The 26,774-nt window shown below is 36.8% G+C and overlaps 1 protein-coding gene across 9 annotated transcripts in view; it reads left to right on the top strand.

The window, feature by feature from the left end:
- Window positions 1–494: 494 nt before the first annotated feature.
- Window positions 495–26,774, top strand: part of CCDC181 (coiled-coil domain containing 181) — a 44,534-nt gene continuing 18,254 nt past the window's right edge. For 2 of the 9 annotated variants that reach the window (XM_070267654.1, XM_005609641.4), the window contains exons 1-6: window positions 534–735; window positions 1,014–1,075; window positions 2,520–2,620; window positions 5,618–5,753; window positions 14,442–15,392; window positions 25,126–25,272. In XM_070267654.1, coding sequence (XP_070123755.1) covers window positions 5,637–5,753; window positions 14,442–15,392; window positions 25,126–25,272 — 1,215 coding nt within the window. In that variant the 5' untranslated portion in view covers window positions 534–735; window positions 1,014–1,075; window positions 2,520–2,620; window positions 5,618–5,636. Of the gene's footprint in view, window positions 971–1,013; window positions 1,076–2,519; window positions 2,621–5,617; window positions 5,754–14,441; window positions 15,393–25,125; window positions 25,273–26,774 lie in introns of all 9 variants that reach the window. The other 7 variants (XM_070267656.1, XM_070267653.1, XM_070267655.1 and 4 more) reach the window with 5 other exon arrangements.

Raw genomic sequence — 26,774 nt, 5'->3', positions numbered from 1 at the left:
ACAGTTCCTAAAATCTTGTCATTTCTCATCACAATGTAGAATTCATCTTGCTGCTTCTTTGTACATAAAGACCAGGTTTTAGGAAGATTTCAGAAAAGTCTAGTTGACCATTCAGACATGCTAGAAAGCTGGAGCAAACATCCTATTTCTTTTGGTCACTCTCTTGGGTAAATAAAGTTCTGGTTTTGATGCAGGACAAACAAAACAAAATCTCGAGTCAAAAATCTGGTAACTAATTAGCAGTCTGCTTACTAATGAAAACTGAAACTACTTTTTGACATTAAGGGAGAAGAAAATTACATACAGAACTACACTTCTAGAAGTTGTTCTCACAAATTCCAAATCTGGCGAGAGACAGCTACACGTTGAGTAACTTCACAGCCAAAACGCCAGTTCCTACTAACGCCTGCAAACTTGTGGGTGTTGCGTGGGTTGCTCGGTCGTCACCCTGGAAACCGCAGCCTGACAGGTCCTTCATAGGCACCAGCCAGAGCGCCCGTAGGGTGAGTCAGGCTGTCGTCTGCGCCTGCGCGGGGCCACCGCACCCTCGTAGTAAGAGAGGCCCGGATGGAGAACGCGGCGGCGCGCCGTTACCATGGCAGCCGGGCCCTGGCCGCGGTGGGAGCAGGTGCTGGGCTCTCCCTCGTCTCATTGGCTTACAGAGAGCTTAGAAAGAGGAGGAGAGAAGAACTTCCCCGGGCAGCTGTGTGACCCCAGCCGCTGCATCTTACACAGGCAGGAGGGGATACAGAGGGAGAAAGGGAAGGATGATGCGGAGATACTTACGGGGGAAAGAGGGGAAAAGGGTTAAAGTCTGGGACAGCTGGGAGGAAAGGTGGATAGAGAAACGAGGGAAGAGCCTTTCTGTTGGCGCCTCATCCTTCGGAGTCTGGGGTCCACCGAGCCTGGCGCTGGTGGGGAAGCCTGGCAACGCCTTGCTTCGCTTTGTATGAGGAAAACCCCTTCGAGGGTAGCTTAGTCTCTCACTTTTGTTCTATTCTTTCCCCTCTCAGAGTTCTCATCCATGGGAGAAAAAAGTCACTGCTGAAATGTTGGTTTTCATGAAGAGGCTAAGGTATTCATTTAATCGGTGGTACCTTGGGACCCTGCATACAAATTAAAATTATCACCTAGTGTTTGTTATTATTATTAATTTTATTTATTAATAAACATAATTAAATAATTAAGTATTATTTATCGTTATACTTTGTGACAGATGATGAGTTTTTCTAAAAAAAATTTACTCATGGGATCACAGGTTTGGCAGGATGCCCCAGGAAGAATGGGCCAGATGGTCTCATGTTAAGTATAAGTATGGCTTAGCTTTTGCTTAAGTAGTTATTTAAAAGACGTTCTTTTTGACATTCTTTCAGTTCTCTTAGATTTTAAACAAGCATATGTTTAAAAGGCTATGAGATAAGATTGGAGTCAATGAATTAGATTCAGCTGTTTTTGAATGTTCTGAATCCCGAAAGAAAGTTATCAAAATTGTGTATATGTCTGGACTTAGCTTGGACGCACAGTAAAAATGTGCAGTCACATTCCCTCATGGGATTTAGCAGACACCCAGGAGGAAGGAATTAATTTCTGTCTCCTACTACAGTTCCCTATTAAGAGGGTGGTTCTGGTCTAAGTGCCTTACATAGATTTTTACTGATGATAAACATTGAAATTTAAATGTGTGCAACTCACAAGGAGTGAGAGTTAGATGACTCAGTTTTGTAAGATGTAATTTTGTTCCCGTTTGTTGACTGTGTACCATATGGCCGATACCCAGGGGATGAAGATTAAAAGAACTGAAGGGGATTGAATATCCTGTGACGCATTTGAAAAAGGCTTAAGGGATTTGCTAACCAGAGTTTGTGATTTATGTTCTTTGTTTACTTTAGAACCAGCCGTGAGTTTTTTGAAGATGTAGATAGGAAAACAATGGCACTTCGGATTTGATGCAACTTCATTTACGTTTCAGGCACTTCAACTGTGGCTTTTTTCTTTTTAATTAAGGCATAATAGGATAATTTAATAACACCTAATATGTTTAACGTCTCAAGCATTTTGCTTTTATTTATTATGCTGATTCTGTGTTTTAGTTTTAAATGGAGTTTTCACATGGGTGAGATTCTTTGTAAATAGTAAGGCATATACACTAAAATTTTCAGGCAACCAGTTATTTATAAGTTCTGAACTATATTTATTATAAAATTAAGGGAAAGGACTGAAGAGTTCCACAGAAATCTTATTCTAACAATTAGTTATGTAACTTAAACATCTTAAAATAGTAAATACCAAGATCCCTGATCTGAAAAGGAGCTGATTATCCTAAGGCATTTGTGACTGTGAAAATAGTATTATTTAAATAAGTATCTTGGATCACAATGAGTTTTAATTTATTCTACATCATTCATGGCACCCTTGCTTTTAATTAGTAGGTAGACATAACAGTTTACATAGTTTAGTCTGTCTTGCAGCTACGCAGTGGTAAATAAACTCACTCTGAAATAATGATTTGGTTTCTCTAGGTCATCTCAAAATATTGCTCTCAACCTCTGCTTTATAAGTTACTAAAGCCTTACTTTGAGTCCTTTAAGAAAGTCCACGTTGTATTCTTAGTTTAAAAGAAGTAAGTATCTAAAAGGAATTATAGTCTACTATATAGTCTAGAATTTTTTTAAATCCTGAATTCAATTATACAGACAATAATCGTTTATTTTAGATTAAGCTTTGTCATGGTACTGTGTTTTTGCTTTTAAATTCTCTTGCTCTTCGTGAGTTGGCAGTTATTTGCCAGTTTACATCTTATGGAAAAAGTTATAAGAAACCTTAAGGGTCATCTAGCTCAACTGTTTTTCTAAAGCTGCACTCTCCGTTGTCATTGACAGAGAACACAGCACTTCCAATAGGCAGCTCACTACCCTTCAGGACAAGTTTGAAAATGTTATTTCTGTCTTACGTTGCCAGGATCTGTCCCTGAGTTTCCAGCCCTTGATGCTTGTTTTACTACATGAAATTATACAAGTCCAATCCTCCTCACATGGCAGCCACTTAATATTGTAAAGCAGTTGTCACGACTCTCCTGTGTTTTCTCTTCTTTGGGCTAACATTCCCAGTATTTTCAAGTATTCATCAGAAGCTGGTTTTGAGGCATTTTACTCTCATAGACTGCCTTAGTCCCTTCCTCTCCTTTATCCCCCTTTCTCCTGATTTGCTAGCCTCCGGATGTATTCCAGCTTGTGTTTTTTCCCTTAAACTGTAGTGCAGGACACTGGGTAGGGTGCTTCACACGGTATCTGTATCTCACCCATGGTCTCAGCCTTGGGGCTCATTTACGTTTGGGATGTGCTTATCATTCTTTTAACTCATTTTGAACCTACGGTTCACTAAAACCTATTAAAATGTTTTTCACGCATAGTCCTGAAAAGCTGTATCTCCTCGCTTAGCTGGTGCTTCTGCAGCTAGTGGAAAGATGTTCTCCCACATGCTTTCACTATCGTTTGATGGCAAACTGTGGCAGGAAGAAAGTGCAAATCTCACTTTAGTAAAATTGGCACCAGATTAGGTAGTCTTGTCAAAGATTTGGGGAGAGTAAAGTGAAGCCAATGGCCAAAACAAAGTTTGTGGATAATTTGTTAATTCAGGCAGAATAGCGCTCATTTCATATCTTTAAAAATGTGCCTGGGTCTCATGTGTTCTTGACATCTGTGCTTTCTGCTTCAAAAAAGGTCTTTAGGCCACTTATTCTTGATGTAGGAGCAAGAGAAGGCAGGTACAGAAAGAGGGTCCCAGGTGCTTGGAGCCCTGAAGATCAGATTTCTACGGTTCTTTTGAAACTGGACCTAAAATTCTATGTCCATTTAGGGAGCACCGCTCTTTTTGTTTTTGGTTAAATCAGTAGTGGAAAACGTTCAGATTATTGCTATGTATTTTTACCTTTGGCTATTTCATGACAATTGGATCTATATAAACAATTTTACCTCAATCCTTTACTTTTTGGAAAGATATTATGACATCAAACTGACCCCTTCTCACTCCTTCCAGATCTTTCTTCAGGAACACACTTATGTTCAGGCCACACTGGACAGTCCCATGCACTTCTATGTTGTTAGTTCTTTATCATGCTCTTCTCTTTGTCTGGAGTAACTGGTGAACTCTGGTACTCAGTATGCAAACCCCATCTCAGCTCTCCTTAATATTCCAATTTAGAGTGAGTTTAATTGCTTTTTTTAATTCTCCCTTCCACAGTCCTTTATGTATAGCTTTATTCCACTTATCTACATTTCTTATGTATGTTTTTTATCTGCATTTTTAATTTATGTGTTTTGTTTATGTTTGTCTTTTGTACCAGACTGCAAGCACCTCAAGGGGATAGGTCTCTTTTATAATCTTTATAGGAATAGATATAGGAACATTGTAAATGTTCACAATGTTTGTCAAAAGTTTAACATATACATACATACATATATATATATATATATATATATATATATATATATATATAGGATGCTCACATACATATACATTCACATTATGAGTAAGGATTTATGTGCTTCTTTTGTTGGAAAAATTATGCACAAAAATTTAGCAAGCCTAGGAACTGACCTCAGTTTATAGAAAACTTTAGCTTAGTTCTCTTAAGAATGACTGAATTTGTACACCATTTTCACATGTGCCACCGGGCCAGCCCTTTTTGTATTTTGTTTTTAATCATGAGGTGGAAGCCCTTTCTTTCCTTGACATCAGGGCTAGGAAAAGACAAGGAAAACATTTATTAACTTTTATCTGACATCCCTATTTCTTGTCACTGTCTTTGATACAAAGAGGCATCACTGTTTGGGGTTTTTGTTTGTTTGTTTTTGGCGAGAAAGATTAGCCCTGAGCTAACATCTGTGCCAATCTTCCTCTATTTTTGTATGTTGGGTGCCACCACAGCATGGCTTGATGAGCAGTGTGTAGGTCTGTGCCTGGGATCTGAACCCATGAACCCCAGGCCACCAAAGTGAAGTGTGCGAACTTAACTACTATGCCACCGGGCTGGCCCCCACAGTTTGTTTTTTTAATGAAAAATATGTTTTATTTAGAATTGACAACAGTTTGACTTCTGTGGAAGTCAGCATTTACCATAAATGAGAATCAGTTGCTATGTAGTTAAAAAGTGCCCAGATCACAAATTATAATTATGCCACATAAATTACTAGAAGGATTGAGAAACTGAAGATGGGAATTGATAGGATTGTTTTTATTTGAACATAAGAAAATGTGAGTGATTGAGACTGAAAAGCTGAGTCATCTGCTCTCACCTGGTCAGGGAGTTTTAATGATTGGCAGGGGATGTGGAAAATCCTTCTTTAAGCCTCGGATAGTCTTCTTAGTCACCTTTTTTAGTCTCCTTGTAAATTAGGGTTCCAGGAATTGGGAGAAGGTGGGATGGTTGTTAGGAGTGGTACACCTAGAAAATGTCTGGCCATTGTAAGTCTCTCTTTTGGGGTATACAGATACATGTTTATTCTGAACATTCCATTCTTTGTGTTTTTATGTGTTAATTAGCTTAATTTCAACATTAATCTCCATTCTCCATACTGCCTTTATAGTGGGCATAACGTATACTTTATCTCTTTTATAGCATTATTCTTTAACGGAAAATGGATGAAAATAAAGATGCTGATTCAAAAGAAAGTGGAGAATATGAAGATGACTTTGAAAAGGACCTGGAGTGGTTAATTAATGAAAAAGAAAAAAGTGATGCCGGCATAATGGAGGTATATTTAAATTGCCAACAGCATTCGTAATAATTACATTAACAACGTGCTTTGTAATTCTTGAAGAGTTTCACATATATTCTCTCATCTAAACCTCACAAAATTCCTTTGATGTACATAGAGCAAGTATTATTATCCCCATCTTAGAGAAGAGAAAGTTGAGGCATAGAAAATTGAGAGTTTAAATGTTGTATCCTGAAGCATAGGGCTAATTAGTGAGAGAGCAGGGATTAAGGTAGCACTTAATAAAGCTAAAATTATTATTTATGCAATATAAATAAATAAGATCATTGATTGCATCAAAAGTAAAAACAAATACAGTTAATTTTTACTTTATATGAACTTGGGTAAAATCATGGGGCTATACTTTTAATATAAATGAAAAATAAAACAAAACCTCAAAAAAAATTGTCCTCCAGCCAGTAGTTGAAACCTTAAGAGTGAATTAGCTCTTCAGGGGAATGAACATAGAGAAAAAACTGAAGGATCAAAGACTGACCCATAGGAATACTTGTAGGAAAAAGTGGAGCCATTAAACATGGTCACCTACCATCTATCAGACGTGTAGAAGGGAAATCCAGGAAAATGAAACAGTTTCTGGTCATGGAAGGTTTATTCTTTCTCTCTTTACGTATATATAGTGTGTATGTGTATCTATATATAATGTATATGTGTGTGTGTTTATGTCTGTGTATCGATATGTGTGTATATTTATATGCATGTGTATGTATAGTATATATATAATTACTGTCAATAAATAGGGAAGTAATGAAGAAAAGATCAAGACTGGGATAAGAACAGGTAACTTTAGAGCAGTTACAGTAGAAGCTAGATTTAAGAAGGTTAAGGACAAGAATATGAGGAAATAAAGGCAGCAGGTTTTACATCACAAACTTCTCTTAGTTCCATCTTGCTTTCTTATGCAATGGAGAAGACAAATGGGATAGATGATATTTGAAAAACGCAACAGAGTCAAAAGTGAACATTTTTCTAAGACGGCTTGTAATGGGAGTTTTGTGCATCTTTAACAGAAAAATAATCAGAATGAGTAGAGGTAGAGATATCCCAGAGTGGTAAGTTTGAACCTAGTCTCATGACTGAAACGGTGTGATATTCAAAGCACAGGGTGATAGAGAAGTGATGATGATTCATTGTTTCATTTCTTTAGTCATTCAGCAAATATTAATGATCACCTGCCACGTGTCGGAGGCTGTTCTGGGTGCTGGGGATTCAGCAATGGTCAAAATAAAGTGATTTCCTGAATCGGACTCATTCCAGTAGATAATTACAATCACTTCTTCCTTTGAGGCTGGGAGAAAAAAACGGATGAGAGAGGTAGAGACAGGGGTGAGGGTTGGGGGAAGATTTCACTGTAAAAGGTGGTAGTTTTTATTGTAGTGGGGTTTAAAAAGAAAGAAGTGAAAGCCAAAGGAGAATTTGGAAACAGATACTGTAAGAACGAACCAGAGAATCAAATATTGCTAAAAAGAACAAGTACAATGCAGATTTCTTAGTTTAATCGTAGTTATTTGGTAGTCATTTTAATGTGTCAGGTTTATTTGCTTATTGGACATCTAGCAATGTTGTGCAGTTTAGGAAGAGGAGGCTGTCAGAAGAAGATGGCCACCGAGCAAGTAAAACAGGAAGGGAATTGTAAGGGGTTGAAGAGAGCAACAACTTGTAGCTCCCATAAAACTGTTTTAGGAGGTGGAGAATTGCCTGACAAAGAGAAAAAAAATGACCTATTGTAGGGGTAAAGCGTTTGGTAGGTGAGGATGTGAGAGAGATGCTAGGTAAGAAGGTTTTAGTTAGAAACAGCACATGTGCACCAAGGTTTTGTGATGTTATAATACTGGTTTGTGGTTCATGTGGAATTAAATTGTTGTTGTTGTTGTTATTGAGTTCATAATAGTTTACATCCATGTGAGATTTCAGTTATACATTATTTCTTGACTGTCACCATGTAAGTGCTCCCCTTCACCCCCTGTGCCCATCCCCATCCCCCTTCCCACTGAACTGTTTTCTGTATCCGTGTATTTCTTTCTATTCCACATATGAGTGAAATCATCTTGTGTTTGTCTTCTCAGTCTGGCTTATTTTGCTTAGCATAATACCCTCCAGGTCCTTCCATGCTATTGCAAATGAGATGAATTTGTCTTTTTTATGGCTGAGTAGTATCCCATTGTGTATATATACAACATCTTCTTTATCCAATCATCAGTCGAGGGGCACTTGGATTGTTTACATGTCTTAGCTATTGTGAATAGTGCTGCAATAAACATAGGGGTGCGTATGTTACTTTGGATTGTTGATTTCAAATTGTTTGGGTAGATACCCCGTAGTGGCATAGCTGGGTTGTATGGTAGTTCTATTTTTAGTTTTTTGAGAAATCTCCATACTGTTTTCTATAATAGCTGCACCAGTTTGCATTCTCACCAGCAGTGTTTGAGGGTTCCCTTTTTTCCACACCCTCTCCAACATTTATTATATTTAGTCTTAGTGATTAGAGCCATTTTAACAGGTGTAAGGTGGTATCTTAGTGTAGTTTTGATTTTCATTTCCCTGATCACTAGTGATGTTGAACATCTTTTCATGTGTTTATTGGCAATCTGTATATCTTCTTTGGAAAAATGTCTGTTCATAACCTTTGCCCAGTTTTTGATTGGGTTGTTTGTTTTTTTATTGTTCAGTTGTGTGAGTTCCTTATATATTATGGAGATTAACCCCTTGTCAGATATATGATTTGAAAATATTTTCTCCCAATTGGTGGGTCGTCTCTTTGTTTTGCTTGTAGTTTCTTTTGCCTTGCAGAAGCACTTTAGTCTGATGAACTCCCACTTGTTTATTTTTGATTCTGTTTCCCTTGTCTGAGAAGACATGGTATTTGAAAAGATCCTTTTTAGTTCAGTGTCAAAGAGTGTACTACCGATGTTATCTGCCAGGAGTTTTATAGTTTCAGGACATATTTTCAAGTCTTTCATCCATTTTGAGTTTATTTTTGTGTATGGCTTGAGGTAGTGGTCTACCTTCATTCTTTTGCATGTGGCTGTCCAGTTTTCCCAGCACCACTTATTGAAGAGACTATCTTTTCTCCATTTTATGTTCTTGGCACCTTTGTCCAAGATTAGCTGTTTGTAGATGTGTGGTTTTATTTCTGAGCTTTCAGTTCTGTTCCATTGATCTGTGTGCCTGTTTTCGTACCAGCATCATGCCATTTTGATCACTATGGCTTTGTAATACATTTTGAAGACAGGGATTGTGATACTTCCAGCTTTATTCTTTTCTCTCAGGATTGCCATAGCAATTCGGGGTCTTTGATTGCTGCCTATGAATTTTAGGATTCTTTGCTCTATTTCTGTGAAGAATGTCATTGGGATTCTGATAGGGATTGCATTGAATCTGTAGATTGCTTTGGGTAGTATGGACATTTTAAGTATGTTTATTCTTCCAATCCATGAGCAAGGAATCTCTTTCCATCTCTTTATGTCATTATCAATTTCTTTCAGTAATGTCTTATACTTTTCATTGTTTAAGTCCTTCACCTCCTTGGTTAAATTTATTCCTAGGTACTTTATTCTTTTAGTTGTGATTGCAAATGGAATTGTATTCTTGAGTTCTCTTTCTGTAAGTTCGTTGTTGGAGTATAGAAAAGCAACTGATTTTTGTAAGTTGATTCTGTACCCTGCCACTTTACTGCAGTTGCTAATTATTTCTATTAGTTTTCCAGTGGTTTTGGGGGGTTTTCTATACATAAGATCATGCCATCTGCAAAGAGTGAGAGTTTCACTTCTTCACTCCGTATTTGGATTCCTTTTATTCCTTTCTCTTGCTTAATTTCTCTGGCCAAAGCCTCCAGTACTATGTTGAATAAGAGTGGTGATAGCGGGTATCCTTGTCTTGTTCCTGTTCTCAGGGGGATGATGTTCAGTTCTTGCCCATTGAGTATGATGTTGGCTGTGGGTTACTCATATATGGCCTTTATTGTGTTGAGGTAATTTCCTTCTATCCCCATTTTGTTAAGAGTTTTTTTTTTATCATAAATGGCTGTTGGATCTTGTCAAATGCTTTTTCTGCATCTTTTGAGATGAGCATGTGGTTTTTATTCCTCAATTTGTTGATGTGGTGTATCACATTGATTGATTTGCAGATGTTGAACCATCCCTGTGTCCCTGGTATGAATCCCACTTGATCATGATGTGTGATCCTTTGGATGTATTACTGAATTTGGGTTGCCAAAATTTTGTTGAGTAGTTTTGCATCTATGTTCATCAGTGATATTGGCCAGTAGTTTTCCTTTTTTGTGCTGTCCTTGTCAGGCTTTGGTATCAGAGTGATGTTGGCCTAAGAGAATGTGTTAGGAAGTGTTCCATCTTCCCCAATTTTTTGGAACAGCTTGAGAAGGATAGGTATTAAATCCTCTTTGAAGATTTGGTAAAATTCCCCAGGAAAGCCATCTGGTCCTGTGGTTTTATTCTTTGAGATGCTTTTGATTGCTGTTTCCATCTCTTTCCTTCTGATTGGTCTATTCAAATTGTTTCTTCTTGACTCAGATTTTGGAGGTTGTAAGAGTCTAAGACTTTATCCATTTCCTTTAGATTATCCATTTTGTGGCATATAGTTTTTCATAGTATTCTCTTATAATCAGTTGTATTTCTGTGGAGTCTGTTGTTATTTCTCCTCTTTCATTTCTGATTTTGTTTATCTGAGCTTTCTCTCTTTTTTTCTTTGTAAGTCTGGCTAGGGTTTTGTCAATTTTATTTATCTTCTCAAAGAACCAGCTCTTTGTTTTGTTGATCCTTTCTACTGCCTTTTTTGTTTCAATAGCATTTTTTTCTGCTCTGACTTTTATTATTTGTCTCCTTCTGCTGACTTTTGGCTTTGTTTGTTCTTCTTTTTCTAATTCAGTTAAGTGTAATTTGAGATTTCTTGTTTGGGATTTTTCTTGTTTGTCAAGGTGTGCCTGTATTGTGATGAATTTCCCACTTAGTACAGCTTTTGCTGCATCCCATGTGAGTTGGTATGGTATGTTATCATTTTCATTTTTCTCTAGATATTGTTTGATTTCTCCTTTAATTTCTTCAATGATCCATTGCTTGTTCAATAGCATTTGTTTAGTCTCCACATCTTTGTCCCTTTCTCAGCTTTTTTCTTATAATTAATTTCTAGCTTTATAGCATTATGATTGGAAAAGATGCTTGTTGTTATTTTAATTTTCTTAAATTTATTGAGGCTTGCCTTGTTTCCTCACATATGGTCTATCCTTGAGAATGTTCCATGTGCACCTTAGAAGAATGTGTATTCTGCTGTTTTTGGATGGAGTCTTCTATATATGTCTATTAAGTCCGACTGGTTTGGCTTTTCATTTAATTCCACTGTTTCCTTGTTGATTTTCTGTCTGGGTGATCTAATCTATTGATGTGAGTGGAGTGTTGAGGTCCACTACTATTACTGTGTTATTATTAATATCTTCTTTTAGGTTTGTTAATAGTTGTTTTATGACTTTGGTGCTCCTGTGTGGCTGCATAGATATTTATAAGCATTATTTCTTCTTGATGGAGTGTCCCTTTGATCATTATATACTGCCCCTCTTTGTCTCTCTTTGCCTATCTCATCTTGAAGTCTACTTTGTCTGATATGAGTATTGCTACACCTGCTTCTTTTGTTTACCATTAGCTTGGAGTCTTGTCTTCCACCCCTTCACTCTGAGCCTGTGTTTGTCATTGGAGCTGAGGTGTGTTTCCTTGAGGCAGCAAATTGTTGGATCCTGTTCTTTAATACGTCTCACCACTCTGTGTCTTTTTATTGGAGAATTCAATCCATTTACGTTTAGTGTTATTGATGTCTCAGGGCTTAATGCTGGCATTTTCTCACTTGTTTTCTGGTTTTCCTGTACTTCCTTTGTTTCTTGTCCTGTGTGTTTTTGTCTATCCACTGAATTACGTAGTTTTTTTTATGATGTGTTTCTTTGTCTTTTCCTTATTTTTTGTGTCTCTGTTTTGCTTTTCTGTTTAGTGGTTACCCTGAGGTTTGTATTCAGAATCTTGTGTATAAGATAGTCCATTTTCTGATGACCTCTTATTTCCTTAGTCTAAACCAATTCAGTCTCTTTCCTCCTCCCCTCCTATGTTGTTTTTCTCCTATCTTATGTCAACTTGTGTTGTGAGTTTATGTGTCTAAAATGACAGGATTATCTTTGTTTTTGGTGCTTTCCTTCTCTTTAGCTTATTTCTATACTTGAGTATTTGCTATCCTAATCTGATTCTGTCTACCTATTTATCTCCTTACTCTGTGTTTTGTGACCCCTTTCTCCCCGCTTTTTTTTTCCAGGTGTGAGGGCCTTCCTGAGGATTTCTTGTAGGGGGGTGTGGTGGCTATGAAGTCCCTTAGCTTTTGTTTGTCTGGGAAAGTTTTTACTTCTCCTTCATATCTGAAGGATATTTTTGCTGCATAGAGTATCCTCGGCTGAAGATTTTTGTCTTTTAAAGATTTGAATATGTTGTTCCATTCTCTCCTAACATGTAAAGTTTCTGCAGAGAAATCCGCTCAAACCCTGATAGGGGTTCCTTTGTAGGTTATTTTCTTCTTCCTTTCTGCCCTTAGTATTCTTTCTTTGTCCTTCATTCTTGCCAGTTTTACTACTATATGCCTTGCAGTAGGTCTTTTTACGTTGACAAACCTATGAGATCTGGAAGCATCTTCCACACAGATTTCCCTCTCTTTCCCTCCGTTTGGAAAGTTGTCTGTTATTATTTCTTTGAACACACTTTCTGCTCCACTCTCCTTCTTGAATACCTATAATTCTCTTATTGCATTTCCTCGTTGAGTCAGATATTTCCCAGAGACTTTCTTCATTTCTTTTTAATCTTAGTTCTCTCTCCTCCTCTGTCTGGAGCGTTTCAACATGTCTATCTTTGATTATGCTGATATGCTCCTCTGTGATGTCCACTTGAGCATTCAGGGAATCCGTATTTTGTTTTATCTCTTCCATTGTGTCTTTCATCTCCCATATTTCTTATTGATTCTTCTTTATAGTTTCAATCTCTTTTGTGAAGTAGCTCCTGAACTCATTGAATTGTTTCTCTACATTCTCTTTCACCAAGTTGAGTGTTTTGATGATAGCTATTTTGAATTCATTGTCATTCAGCTTACACATTTCTGTGTCTTCAGGACTGAGTTCTGGGTTCTTGTAATTTTCTCTCTGGTCTGGAGATTTGATGTAGTGTCTGTGTTGGAAGGTGGGATCTTATGCATTCTGATATTATTTGGTTGCAATTACCACCTTTTGCCACTGGGTGGGGGTCGAGAGGTGTGTATTCTAAGCCCTCTGCCTTCAGCCAGATATCCCAGGCAGCGGGGTGACACAGTGTGGCATAGAGTGGGTGGGGGGAGGGGCACTCTCTCCTGCATGCACTCTGGCTTTCTCGGTCAGCTCTCCCTATGTGGTCTCCTGGGATGTTGGCTTGATGAGGTCACCACCCCTGTGTAAGCTTTCGCAATTAGAGGACTTCCCTCTAGGCTGCAAGGGCACTAGGGAGTCCTTGGTGATCCCACAAATGATCAACCTCTCCCCTGCTCCTTCTTTCATGGATTCTCCCACAGTCGCAATCGCAGTCTTTAGGGGAGGGAGCAAAGATCTCTCTTACCCTGTTCCAGCTCCTCTGAGGGGGGCTCCAGCCTCTCCACCCTCTGTTGTGTGGCTGTGTGTCTCTCTGAGGTTTTTGCGTTATGTTAGAGTGTCCTCTATTGGAGTATGGATGTCCCTTTTTCTTACATGTTGGAGGGTAGAGAGTCCCAGGCAAGTTCACTCCGCCAAGATGCTGACTTCACTGAAACTAAGTTCTTTTAAAAAAAATGTAAGCCTTGGGCTGGCCTGGTGGCAGAGTGGTTAAGTTTGCATATCCCACTTCGGTGGCCTGGGGTTCACCAGTTCAGATCCTAGATGTGGACCTATGCGCTGCTTATCAAGCCATGCTGTGGCAGGTGTCCCACATATAAAGTAGAGGAAGATGGGTACAGATGTTAGCTCAGTGCCAATCTTCCTCAAAAAAAAAAAGTAAGACCAAGTTATATGATGGTGTTTAGTATAGATTATAGGAGCCTCTGAGGATAGTTGAAGGAGGAAAATATGATCTAGAGATAACAATTGACCTGAAATTTAGATATAGGTCCTGCAGAAACTAGGTGCAATAGTAATCTGAAAAGATTATAAGAAGCTCAAAATAATTAGGACTTGACCAAAGGCAGTCACCTTATAATGGTCCTGGGGAGAAGAAAGATACTTTTTTGAAGAATACAAACATTACAAGGAGAAAACATTTTCAAACCTATTCTTATGAAAGTGTAAAGGGAAGAAACTTTTATAGAGGGAGGAATGTTAACTTAATATTGTGTTATTTGTAGTTACCTTTTCATTCATAAAAAATTTAAAATATCAATATAGCACTTAGCAACATCAAATTCAAATTTAGAATTGTACTTTTCCTGAAATGCTGTTGTCACATGTATTTCCTTTGGGGTGCTCATAAATATGAGGTAGAGTATGAGTGAAGTATGAATAAGAATCATGTAAATTTTCCCACTCCTAAAATTAATTACATAAATATGAAAATCCATTTTGGGTTGTCTGCATATAAATGAGCAAAGAGTCAATTTTTATTGAAAAAGAGAACTTCATATCTTTTTTTTCAGATGGCTTGTGGGAATGAAGGCAATATTAATCAAGAATTAAAAGAGAATAAAACAGAAATAGAACACACCAAACAGCTTTCTGATCCCGACAAGTCTTTGAAGGATGAGGCTTCACCAGGAAGAAGTGACTTCATTTCTGTACCAAGTATTCAACCTTTGGATCAAATATCAGATTCAGATAGTGAGAATTCTTTCCAGGAATCCAAACTGGAAAGCCAGAAAGACCTGGAAGAAGAGGAGGATGAGGAAGTAAGGAGATATATTATGGAGAAAATTATACAAGCCAACAAGCTTCTACAGAATCAAGAACCCGTGAGTGATAAAAGGGAGCGAAAACTTAAGTTCAAGGACAAATTAGTCGATCTGGAAGTTCCTCCACTGGATGAAACTGATACTTACAAAAATTATTTTGAAAATGAAAGTAATGTGTCTGGAAAACTGTCACAGTTATGTATTTCCAGTGAATTTGGGCAAGAAAATGTGCTCCTGTCCTTTACTGATGGAAGTTGTGAAGAAAACAAGGATAGGAAGATACTAGTAGAGAGAGACGGAAAGTTTGAACTTTTGAATTTACAGGATATTGAGAGTCAGGGGTTTTTGCCTCCCATTAATAGTGCTAATAGTACAGAAAATGAATCTCAGCAGTTATCACCCAGATCTTCCAACTCATCTGTCAATGGTGTCAATAAAGAGGAGCCGATAGCAAGGATTCATGGTATTGCTCACTCATCAACGGAAGAGCCACTGGCTTATATCCCTCAACCACCACCCAACCCCAAGACTCGTCCAAGCTCTGCTGCCAATGCAGATCGAAGTAAGAGGAATGGAAAAGTTAGTCACAGGACACAGTCTGCAAATGTATCTCCAGTCACCTCAACATATTGTCTTTCTGCTAAACAGAAAGAACTGCAAAAACGGCTACAACAAAAGAGAGAAAAGTTAAAGAGAGAGGTGAGAGCACAAGTGGGCATTATATTGAAAGTAAAATATGTTTTCATCTTTTATACATGCAGTAGGAATTGAAATAGTCCTTCAAAGTATTGGGTGTAGTTACCTGCTTGTTTTTTTCCTCTATTGTTAGATTAAGTGGTTAAGTGTTAAGAATGTGATTTATGGAACAAACATCATGATTACTTTGGTTCTTTCTTGTAAGGCTCACAAAGCATAGTAATGCCCTGTGTTAGAGCTAGAGTAGATCTCAGTGATGACTTCTTCTGATCCTTTCATTTTAAAGGTGAGCCTCAGAACAGTTAAGTGACTGCTGAATGTAATCTTGATAGGACATAGGTGAAAATCCAATGTCAGATGGAAAAAAGAAGGCACAAATTTGTTGGGGTTTAGGAGGTAACAGGTAGACTTGGATTATAATTCTCTGACTTCCATGTATGTTTCATATCTCTTCCATGCCTACAATTCCTTGATTTCAGAGATTTTAGTTTTATATTAAGAATAGAACCTAATAACCTTTATGAAATGTCTCAAAAATACTCTATGGAATCCCAAATTATTATTTTGGGAGCTTTTTAGCTCTTAAATAAAATAAAAGTATTTTATAATTGAAAATCCCAGGTACTAAAACTGGTGAGTTTTCTCTCAGTTACTTAAATCAGTGCCTCAGTTCTGTTTTACTGAATACCTAATGCTATTAAGTTGAACCATACAAATGTCTAACTGTAAATACCAAACCTCAGCAGAGTCACAGCTTGATAGAATTTTACAATTAGAAGAAACCTCATTTTACAGATAAGAAAACTAGTCTAGACAGTTTAAATAACTTTACTAGAGTCGCTCAACTTGCTTTTGGCAAAGTTGAAGTCAAAATTCCAGTTTTATTGGTATCCATTGAGAAATGGTATATTTTCCATTTATGTAGGAAATTATCAGGGAAATCTCTGGTATTGGAATCAGGAACCCACATTAGCAGAAAAAGGTGAAAATCAAAGTTGGCAAGAACATGTAAGCTGTAAAACACTCTGGCAGGAATCTGAAAGGGTGCATATTTAATGATGTTTTGCCTACTTGACCACTAAAATCTAAACTCTAACAGTCAGACTCAGTTTACTTGGTACGGCTATATAGCAGTACTTAAAAGCATCTGTTAACTCAGAACTCTATGACAATACAAAAGAATTTGTTGAGAATGAACTATATAACGTTTGCTGTACGCCCATGTACAAGTATGTGTGTGTATATTTCTAGAAAAGTTATATGGGAGGTTTTATATAATTGCAGTGTCTTTTCACTAATCAACTAATGGTAGTTCACTTGTGTGACTGGTAGATAGTTCTGTTTTCATTTTGATCCTCTTTTCTGGCTGTCACATACTCTTTGTTTTAGAACACAGTTTTCTCATGTCAGGATCCTCATTACTAGATTTCCTTTTGCTTATTTACTTGCACGTGGTCTTTAAGTGCTAAGGCTTTTAAATATTTTATAGTTAGTTTCAGGGGAAGTCTTTCCTTTTTTATGCCTGAGCAAATATTTCCTGGGTTGGGCTGCTATACTCTCTTTCTCTATTCTAAGTGCATCATTTTACCATTCTCCTTGGTAAGTGCATTATCTGTGCTTTGGCTGATATCTTCTGTGTAATGTTTCTAAATAATCCCTCTGGAAACATAATCATCTTACTATACTGTCTGTATTCATGCAAGGCATCCAAAGTCCTTTTTGTAAAAAGGAACTTATAAATAAACATAAACTGTAATCTTTAATAAATTCACATTTTATATAATGTGAGCTCCTTTAGGGCTTAGAAGATAGTATATAGGTATTTTAAAAGATATTTTATGCTGTTAATTGGATAGAATTATTTTTCCTTTCCTCCTATATTTTGTTCAATCGAAAGGAATTAGAAGGACTTGCTAGAAAGGAATTAGAAGGGCTTGCTATATTATCAAAATGTAAGGAAAGAACTCTGAATTCCATTATTTGAAGAAAATTTAAGCATAGATTGTATAATACAATTCATTTAAATGACAAAATTTTAGTATTGAAAGAGACTTAAGAGCTCGTTAATAGCACTCCACTTTATAGATAAGAATACTGAATTAAATGGTTTTCCCAAATTGACATAGAATGATGGCAGTGTGATTTTTACTTAGATCTCCTGACTTTAGCTCGGAGCTCTTTCCACTATGGCATGCTGCTTTGCTCCCAGTAACTGTTTTATAGCTCTGCATAGCTGGTTTAAGCACCTCCCTTCAAGTGCAAGTCACTCTCCTTTATAAGATTAGCTGACTAATTCACATTAAGAAATTTGTTTTGTTCTTATAGTTAACTAATTAGACAAAATGTTTTGTCTACAATTTTTTCTGATAGCAAAAATATTACTTTATGAATATACACTAGTTGAAAGTATTTTTAAACCTTATAATAAAAAAATTTCAAACACGTGTAAAAGTACAGTTAACCCCTACATTCCCAACACCTGGATTCAAATGTCATTGAGATTTTGCCGTATTTGCTTATCTCCCTCTTTTTAAAATTATTTTATTGAGGTCATAATAGCTTATAACGCTGTGAAATTTCAGTTGTACATTATTATTTACCAGTCACTGTACACATGTGTCCCTGTACCCCTTATGCCCACTCCCCACCCACCCTCTTTCCCTCTGGTAATCACCAGTCTGTTCTCTTTATCCATGTGTTTGTCTTCCACATATGAGTGAAATCATGCTGTTTGTCTTTCTCTGCCTGGCTTATTTCACTTAACATAATACCCTCAGAGTCCATCCATGTTGTGGCAAATGGGGCAATTTTGTCTTTTTTATGGCTGAGTAGTATTCCATTGTGTGTGTGTGTGTGTGTGTGTGTGTGTGTGTGTGTCTGTGTGTGTGTATGTCTGTGTGTGTGTGTGTGTGTGTGTGTATCTATCTCTCTCTCTCTATATATAGATAGGTAGATACAGCACATCTTTATCCATTGGTTGGTTATTGGGCACTTGGGTTGCTTCCAGGTCTTGGCTGTTGTGAATAATGCTGCAATGAACATAAGGGTTCGTATGTTTCTTTGGATTGTTGATTTTAAGTTTTTTGGATAAATAACCAGTAGTGGGATAGTTCGTTGTATGGTATTTCTATTTTTAATTTTTGAGTAATTTCCATACTATTTTCCATAGTGGTTGAACCAGTTGCATTCCCACCAGCAGTGTATGAGGGTTCCCTTTTCTCCACATCCTCTCTAAGATTTGGTTATTTTTTGTCTTGGTAATTATGGCCATTCTGATAGGTGTAAGGTGATATATCATTATAGTTTGATTTGAATTTCCCTAATGATTAGTGATGTTCAATGTCTTTTCATGTGCCTATTGGCCACCTGTATGTCTTTTTTGTAAAAATGTCTGTTCATATCCTCTTCCCATTTTTTTATTGGGTTATTTGTTTTTTGTTGTTGAGTTGTGTGAATTCTTTATATATTTTGGGGATTAACCCCTTGTTCTATATATGATTTGCAAATATTTTCCCCCAGTTGGTGGGTTGTCTTTTTGTTTTGTTCCTGGTTTTCTTTGCCTTGCAGAAGCTCTTTAGTCTGATGAAGTCCCATTTGTTTATTTCTTCTTTTGTTTCCCTTGCCTGAGTAGACATGGTATTTGAAGAGATGTTACTAAGATCAATGTCAAAGAGAGTACTGCCTATATTTTCTTCCAGGAACTTTATGGTTTCGTGTCTTATGCTAAGTTGTGCCATGTCTGCTCCCAGGATGTGAACCAGTGAACCCCAGGCCACCAAAGTGAAATGTGCGCACTTAACCGCTGTGCTACCAGGCCGACCCCCCAACACCATTTATTGAAGAGAATTTCCTTTCCCCATTGTGTGCTCTTGGCTCTTTGTTGAAGATTAGCTGTCTGTAGATGTTTGGTTTTGATTCCGGGCTTTCAATTCTGTTCCATTGATCTGTGTGTCTGTTTTTGTAGCAGTACCATCGTGTTTTGATTGCTATGGCTTTGTAGTGTGTTTTGAAGTCAGGGATTGTGATTTCAGCTGAACAAAGTCAGCTTTATTCTTTTTTCTCAAGATTGCTTTAGCTATTCGGGGTCTTTTGTTTTCCCATATGAATTTTAGGATTCTTTCTTCTATTTCCGTGAAGAATGCCATTGGGATTCTGATTGGGATTGCATTGAATCTGTAGATTGCTTTATGTAGTACAGACATTTTAACTGTGTTTATTCTTCCAATCCATGTGCATGGAATATCATCCCATTTCTTTATGTCATCATCAATTTCTTTCAATATCCTATAGTTTTCATTGTATAGGCCTTTCATCTCCTTGGTTAAGTTTATTCCTAGATATTTTATTCTTTTTGTTGTGATTGTAAATGGGATTGTATTCTTGAGTTCTCTTTCTGTTAGTTCATTATTAGAGTATAGAAATGTAACTAATATTTGTTAGTTGATTTTGTACCTGCAATTTTGCTGTAGTTGTTGAGTATTTCAAATAGTTTTCTGATGAATTCTTTAGGGTTTTCTACATATAGAATCATATTGTTTGAAAATTGCGAGAGCGTCACTTCTTTCTTGCCAATTTAGATACCTTTTATGTCTTTTTCTTGCCTACTTGAACTGGCCAAAGCCTCCAGTACTACGTTGAATAGGAGTGGTGAGAGTGGACACCCTTGTCTTGTTCCTCTTCTCAGAGGGTTCGCTTTCAGTTTTTCCCGTTGAGCATGATGTTGACCGTGGGTTTGTCATATATGACCTTTATTATGTTGAAGTACTTTCCTATATACCCGTTGTATTGAGAGTTTTTACTATAAATTGGTGTTGGATCTTGTCAAATGCTTTCTCTGCATCTATTGAGATAATCATGTGGTTTTTATTCCTCATTTTGTTAATGTGGTGTATCACATTGATTTGCGGATGTTGAACCATCCCTGCATCCCTGGTATAAATCCCACTTGATCATGGTGTATGATCCTTTTAATGTATTGCTGTATTTGGTTTGCCAAAATTTTTGTTGAGGATTTTTGCTTTTATATTCATTAGCGATATTGGCCTGTAATTTTCCTGCTTTGTGTTGTCCTTGTCTGGCTTTGGGATCAGGGTGATGTTGGCTTCATAGAACGAGTTAGAAAGTGTTCCATCTTCTTCAATTTTTTGGAATAGTTTTAAAATTACAGGTATTAAATCTTCTTTGAATGTTTGGTAGAATTCTCCCGAGAAGCCATCTGTTCCTGCACTTTTACTTTTTGGAAGGTTTTTGATTACTGTTTCAATCTCATTACTTGTGATTGGTCTATTCAGATTCTCTATTTCTTCTTGATTCAGTTTTGGGTGTATGAGTCTAAGAATTTATCCATTTCTTCTAGATTGTCAAATTTGTTGGCACATGATTTTTCATAGTATTCTCTTATGATCCATTGTATTCCTGTGGTATCTGTTATGATTTCTCCTCTTTCATTTTTATTTTTATTTTTTTTAAAGATTTTATTTTTTCCTTTTTCTCCCCAAAGCCCCCCAGTACATAGTTGTATATTCTTCATTGTGGGTCCTTCTAGTTGTGGCATGTGGGACGCTGCCTCAGTGTGGTTTGATGAACAGTGCCATGTCTGCGCCCAGGATTCGAACCAACAAAACACTGGGCCCCCTGCAGCAAAGCATGTGAACTTAACCACTCGGCCATGGGGCCAGCCCCTTCGTTTTAAATTTTATTTATTTGTACCTTCTCTTTTTTCTTAGTGATTCTGGCTAAGGGTTTGTCAATTTTGTTTATCTCCTCAAAGAACCAGCTCTTAGTTTCATTGATCCTTTCCACTGTTCTTTTGATTTCTATTTCTGCTCTAATTTTTATTATTTCTCCTCTTCTGCTGACTTTGGGACTTCTGTTCTCCTTTTTCTAGTTCTGTTATGTGTAGTTTAAGATTACTTATTTGAGATTTTTTTTTGTTTGTTAGGGTGGGCCTGTATTGCTATGAATTTCTCCCTTAGGACCCCTTTAGCTGCATCCCATATGAGTTGGTATGGTGTATTTTCATTATTTGTCTCCAGATATTTTTTAATTTCTTCTATAATTTCTTCATTGATCGATTTGTTGTTCAGTACCGTGTTGTTTAGTCTCCACATATTTGACTTTGCCAGCCTTTTTCTTGTAGTTAATTTCTAGTTTCATAGCATTATGGTTGGAAAAGATAATTGATATGATTTCAGTCTAATTAAATTTATTGAGGCTTTCCTTTTTTCCCAACATATGGTCTATCTTTGAGAATGCTTCTTGTGCATTTGAGAAGAATGTGTATTCTGCTGATTTTGGATAGAGTGTTCTATATATATTTATTAAGTCCATCAGGTCTAGTTTTTTCATTTAATTCCACTGTTTCCTTGTTGACTTTCTTTCTGGATGATCTATCCATTACTGTAAGTGGGGTGTTGAGGTTCCTTACTATTATTGTTTTGCTGTTAATTTCTCCTTTTAGGTCTGTTAATAATTGCTTTATGTACTTTGGTGCTCCTGTGTTAGATGCATGTATTTTTATAAATGTTATGTCCTCTTGGTGGAGTATCCCTTTTATCATTATATACTGCCCCTCTTTGTCTCTCATGCCTTTTTTATCCTGAAGTCTACTTTGTCTGATGTAAGTATGGCAATACTTGCTTTCTTTTGTTTGACGTTAGCTTGGAGTATCATCTTTAATCCCTTCACTCTGATCCTTTGCTTATCTTTAGAGCTGAGATGTGTTTCCTGGAGGCAGCATATTCTTGGGTCCTCTGTTTTAATCCATCCAGCCAATCTGTGTCTTTTTATTAGAGTTTTCAATCCATTTACATTTAGAGTGATTATTGTTATATGAAGGCTTAATACTGCCATTTTATCATTTGTTTTCCATTAGTTCTGTATTTCCTTTGTTTCTCGTCCCATGACTTTCTGACTGCCAGTTCAGTTTGGTGTTTCTCTGTGACAGTTTTCTCAGTTTTCTATTTACCATTTGTGCCTCTGTTCTGATTTTTTATTATTTTTTCTGAGGAAGAGTCACCCTGAGCTAACATCAATGCCAATATTCCTGTATTTTGTATGTGGGTTGCCGCCATTGCATGGCTAATGACTGGTCTATGTCCACACTTGGGATCCAAACCCATCAACCCAGGCTGCCAAAGCATAGTGCACCAAACTTAACCACTATGCCATGGGGCTGGCCCTCTGTTCTGATTTTTTGTTTAGTGGTTACTATGAGGTCTGTATAAAAGATCTCATAGTTGAGATAGTCCATTTTCTGATAGCCTCTTGTTTCTGTAATCTAAGTGGGTTCCACCCTTTTCCTCTTCCCTACGTTATTGTTGTCACTACTTATTCCATTTGATGTTGCAAGTTTATGACTAAGTTGAAGTGTTTATAGTTACTTTTGATGCTTTCCTTCTCTTAATCTTTAATGTTATAATTGTTTGCTAACCTGTTCTGATAGAGAGTTGAAATTTTCTGATTTTGTCTTTCTGTTTAATCTCCTTGCTCAAGGCTTTGTAAACTCTTTTTTTTCAGGTATGAGGGCCTTCTTGATCATTTCTTGGTGGGGTCTTGTGGTGATGAATACCTTCAGCTTTTGTTTATCTGGGAAAGTTTCTATTTCTCCATCATATCTGAAGGATAATTTCACTGGATGGAGTGTTCTTGGCTGAAAACTTTTGTCTTTCAGAATTTTGAATATATCATTCCACTCTCTCCTAGCCTGTAAGATTTCTGCTGAGAAATCCACTGAAAGCCTGATAGTGGTTCCTTTGTAGGTTATTGTCTTCTGCCTTGCTGCCCTTAACATTTTTTCTTTGTCATTGACTTTTGCCAGTTTTAGGAATATGTGCCTTGGAGACGGTCTTTTTCATTGATGTAATTAGGAGTTCTATTAACTTCATTTACATGTAATTTCAGCTTCTTCCCCAGGTTTGTCAAAGTTCTCAGCTATTATTTCTCTGAACAAGCTCTCTGCTCCTTCCTCTCTTCTCCCTCTGAAATACGTATAATTTCTGTGTTGCATTTTCTAATTGAGTTGGATACTTCTTGGAGAATTTGTTCATTTCTTTTTAGTCTTAGTTCTCTCTACTCCTCAATCTGCAGCATTTCTGTATTTCTGTCCCCTAAATTACTGATTCTGTCCCCCATAATATCAGCTCTATTTTTTAAGGAGTCTAGATTTTTCTTTATCTCATTCCTTGTGTTTTTCATCTCCATCATTTTTGATTGTTTTCTTTTTATAGTTTCAATCTCTTTTGTTAAGAATTCCACTGTTCATTAATTTTATTCATGAGACCATAAAACTGTCTTTCTGAGTTTCCTATAACTCATTGAGTTTCTTTATGATAACTACTTTGAATTCTCTGTCATTTGGACTGTAAATTTCTGTGACTTCAGGATTGATTTCTGGATACTTGTCATTTTCCTTCTGATCTGGAGTGTTAATTTACCTCTTCATACTATTTGATAGGGTGGACCTTTGCCGTCACATAGTAGTAGTATCTGGTCACAGATTCCACCTTTCACCACTGGGGGGGCCCAGGAGCTGTGTTTTTGAGCCCTCTGTTACCCCTGGCAGATATGCCCATCCATTGGAAGCTGTGCTGACAGGGCCCATCTGTGTTTGCCCGCTGGCCACTGATGCTTTACACACATAGGTGCTGGTGCTCTGGCAGGGATCCCCTGTTCTGGGCAAATGGCCGAGTTGGTGCGCCAGGCAGGAGCAGGGGAGGGGCTCTTTCTTTCACATGCATGGTCCTGTGTGCCCCTCCTCTGCGCTGACTGTTGGTCTGCATGGGCTGCTCAGCTTGTTGTGGATGCCCCCATGATTGTTTAGCTGCCTCGGTGTGGACCATTCCCACAGGCTTGGAGGCAACTCCAAGAGCGCAAACATTCCTGCAGAGGGCTGCCTTTTTCCCTTTTCCTCTCAGTGTTGCATCCTGGCTGCCATGCAAGGTCCCGTGCCCTAGATTACTGCCTCTTGGGAGGGAGAGGAGATCTTCTTACCTCCTTCCACTGCCTCCCAGGGGGTCCAGCACCCCCACCTTCAGACATATGGCTGTGTGGATCTCTCGGACATCTATTGTGTTATGTGAATGTTCTCTGTTGGTTCATGAATAGCCTTTTTGTTGTGTCATAGCAGGGAGAGACTAAGGAAGGAGCTTACTTGGCCATGATGCTGATGTCCTTATCTCCTCCTTTTTTGGCTGAAGTATTTTTAAAGCAAGCTCTAGACAGCACATCATTGCTCCCTTCTACACTTCAATATACATCTCTAAATAGTTATATCATTTTCTTTTGTAATGACAATGCCATTTCTCACAATTAATATGTTTAACAATAATGTAAAAATATTTAAGACAGGTTTAGTGCTTCTATAGACACTATAGTGTTTCTAGAGTATGGTGGGGTTTTTTTGTTTTGCATAGCTGCAATTTGAGTAATTTAATACCAAAATTAAACTAGGAAGTGAACGCGAGAGCCAAGGAATTCCTGAACAGCATGTATGTGTTATACATCTATGTAATTGTAAACTTATCTCTATAGTTTGATTTATCTGAAAAGTCTTTGTTTTTTTCCTAAGCATATTTGAGGCCCTATTTTTTTTAAGGAAGCCCAATTTTTAGGTGGAAAGTTTTAGGGGAAGGGAATCCTAATTTTAAATCTCAAAATGTATCTCTCTACTCTGACAGCTCATATGCGATTTTATTAATCTTTCATTAATAATGCCTTTTGATATTCTTTCTACCAGGAAGAACAACGGAAAATAGAAGAAGAGAAAGAAAAGAAAAGAGAGAATGACATGGTATTTAAAGCATGGTTGCAAAGGAAAAGAGAGCAGGTCCTAGACATGAGAAGAATTCAGCGAGCTAAGCAAATTGAGGACATGAATAGTAGAGTAAGTAACAGTTCTCTATGAAAAGTTATTTCATACAGATGTGAAAGTTGAATTTATTTCCAAAAGGGAGTCTGAATAGCAGCCTAAGCACCTGTGGAAGAGGTAGAAAAAGTGGTCCAAGAACTACCCTTGCAAAAAATGCAACATGCAGATGACTTTACAATTAAATTCTAAGAAGTCTTGTAAAAATCAAATTATTCCTATGTTATTCGATCTTTTATGTCACAGAAAATGGAAAACTACCAATTTTTTCAAGGTAGTTTAACTTTGATATTCAAATAGGACAAAGATAACATGTATGCAAAAAACCCTACAGACTCATCTCATTTAAGAGTAGAGGTACAGCAATCTTATGTGAAAGCTAACAAATTAAAGATACCAAATTATTTAATTTTTAAAAATTCAAAACATAGAGAAAACCCAAGAGAAAGTAAAAAAATATCCACATCTATACTATTTTTTTTAAAGTTTATAAAGTAAAAATTCAAAATTCAACCCTGAGTTTTTCCAGGCTCATCTCTCAGTGATAATTACTTTTAACAATGTGATGCAAATCCTTTATATTTTCATATTTATATGCCAAAAATTTATTATGCAACTTACTTTTTTTTTCACTTCATCATCTACATATTTCTAGGTCATTGTATTTAGATCTCTCTTTTAAAATAGCTCTATGGTAGTCTACTGTTCAGAGGTAACTTGATTATTAAACCATTACTCATTTTTAGGTTGGTTCCAATATTGTTTTCTTAATTAACAGTGCTGTAGTGAACATGTTCATTCTGTAGAACATCAGTATTCCATAGGAGAGTTTCTTAAGTATGGAATTTATGATTATTGCATGTCCAGAGTGAAATTTTTGGTCAAATATGCAAAATTAACCTCCCAAAAGATTGTATCAATTTATAATCCTTCTAGCAGTGTGTAAAAGTGAATGTTTACCACACCCTGCCTAACATTGTCTGTGGTTTATCTTCTTAATTTTTCTTCAAATTAATAATATGTTAAATGAGCATATATGAGCATGTGTGTATTCTGTGAATTTCCTTTTTTTACAGTCTTTTATCTTTTCTTCAGTTTTATTTTTCTTATTATATTGTATATTAGAGATTTTAATCCTTTGTCTATTATATCTGTCTTAAATATGTTTTCTAGACTGACAATATACTTTTTTAGGTTGTTTATTATGCCATTTGTAGAAGTTTGTAGCTTTTAAAGTCTTGAGGTGGGTGGACAGCACCTTTTCAGGCAAGACACAAAAACCATAAACTGAAAGAGAAAATAATGAGAAATTTGACTGCAGCTATATGGTAAAATAATAGTAAACTATAACCAAGTGGGGTTTATTTTAGGAAGGAAATTATGAATCGATAATAACAAATCTATTAATATAATTCATCACATCAATAGGTAGATAAAAAGAGAATATATGGTTATCTTGAAAGATACAGAAAAAGTTTTTATTAGTATTTACTATAATTTATATTTAAATATTCCCATAA

The sequence above is a fragment of the Equus caballus genome, chromosome 5 (assembly GCF_041296265.1).
Source record: "Equus caballus isolate H_3958 breed thoroughbred chromosome 5, TB-T2T, whole genome shotgun sequence".
Taxonomy (NCBI): domain Eukaryota; kingdom Metazoa; phylum Chordata; class Mammalia; order Perissodactyla; family Equidae; genus Equus; species Equus caballus.
This window is presented reverse-complemented; position numbering and strand designations above follow the sequence as displayed.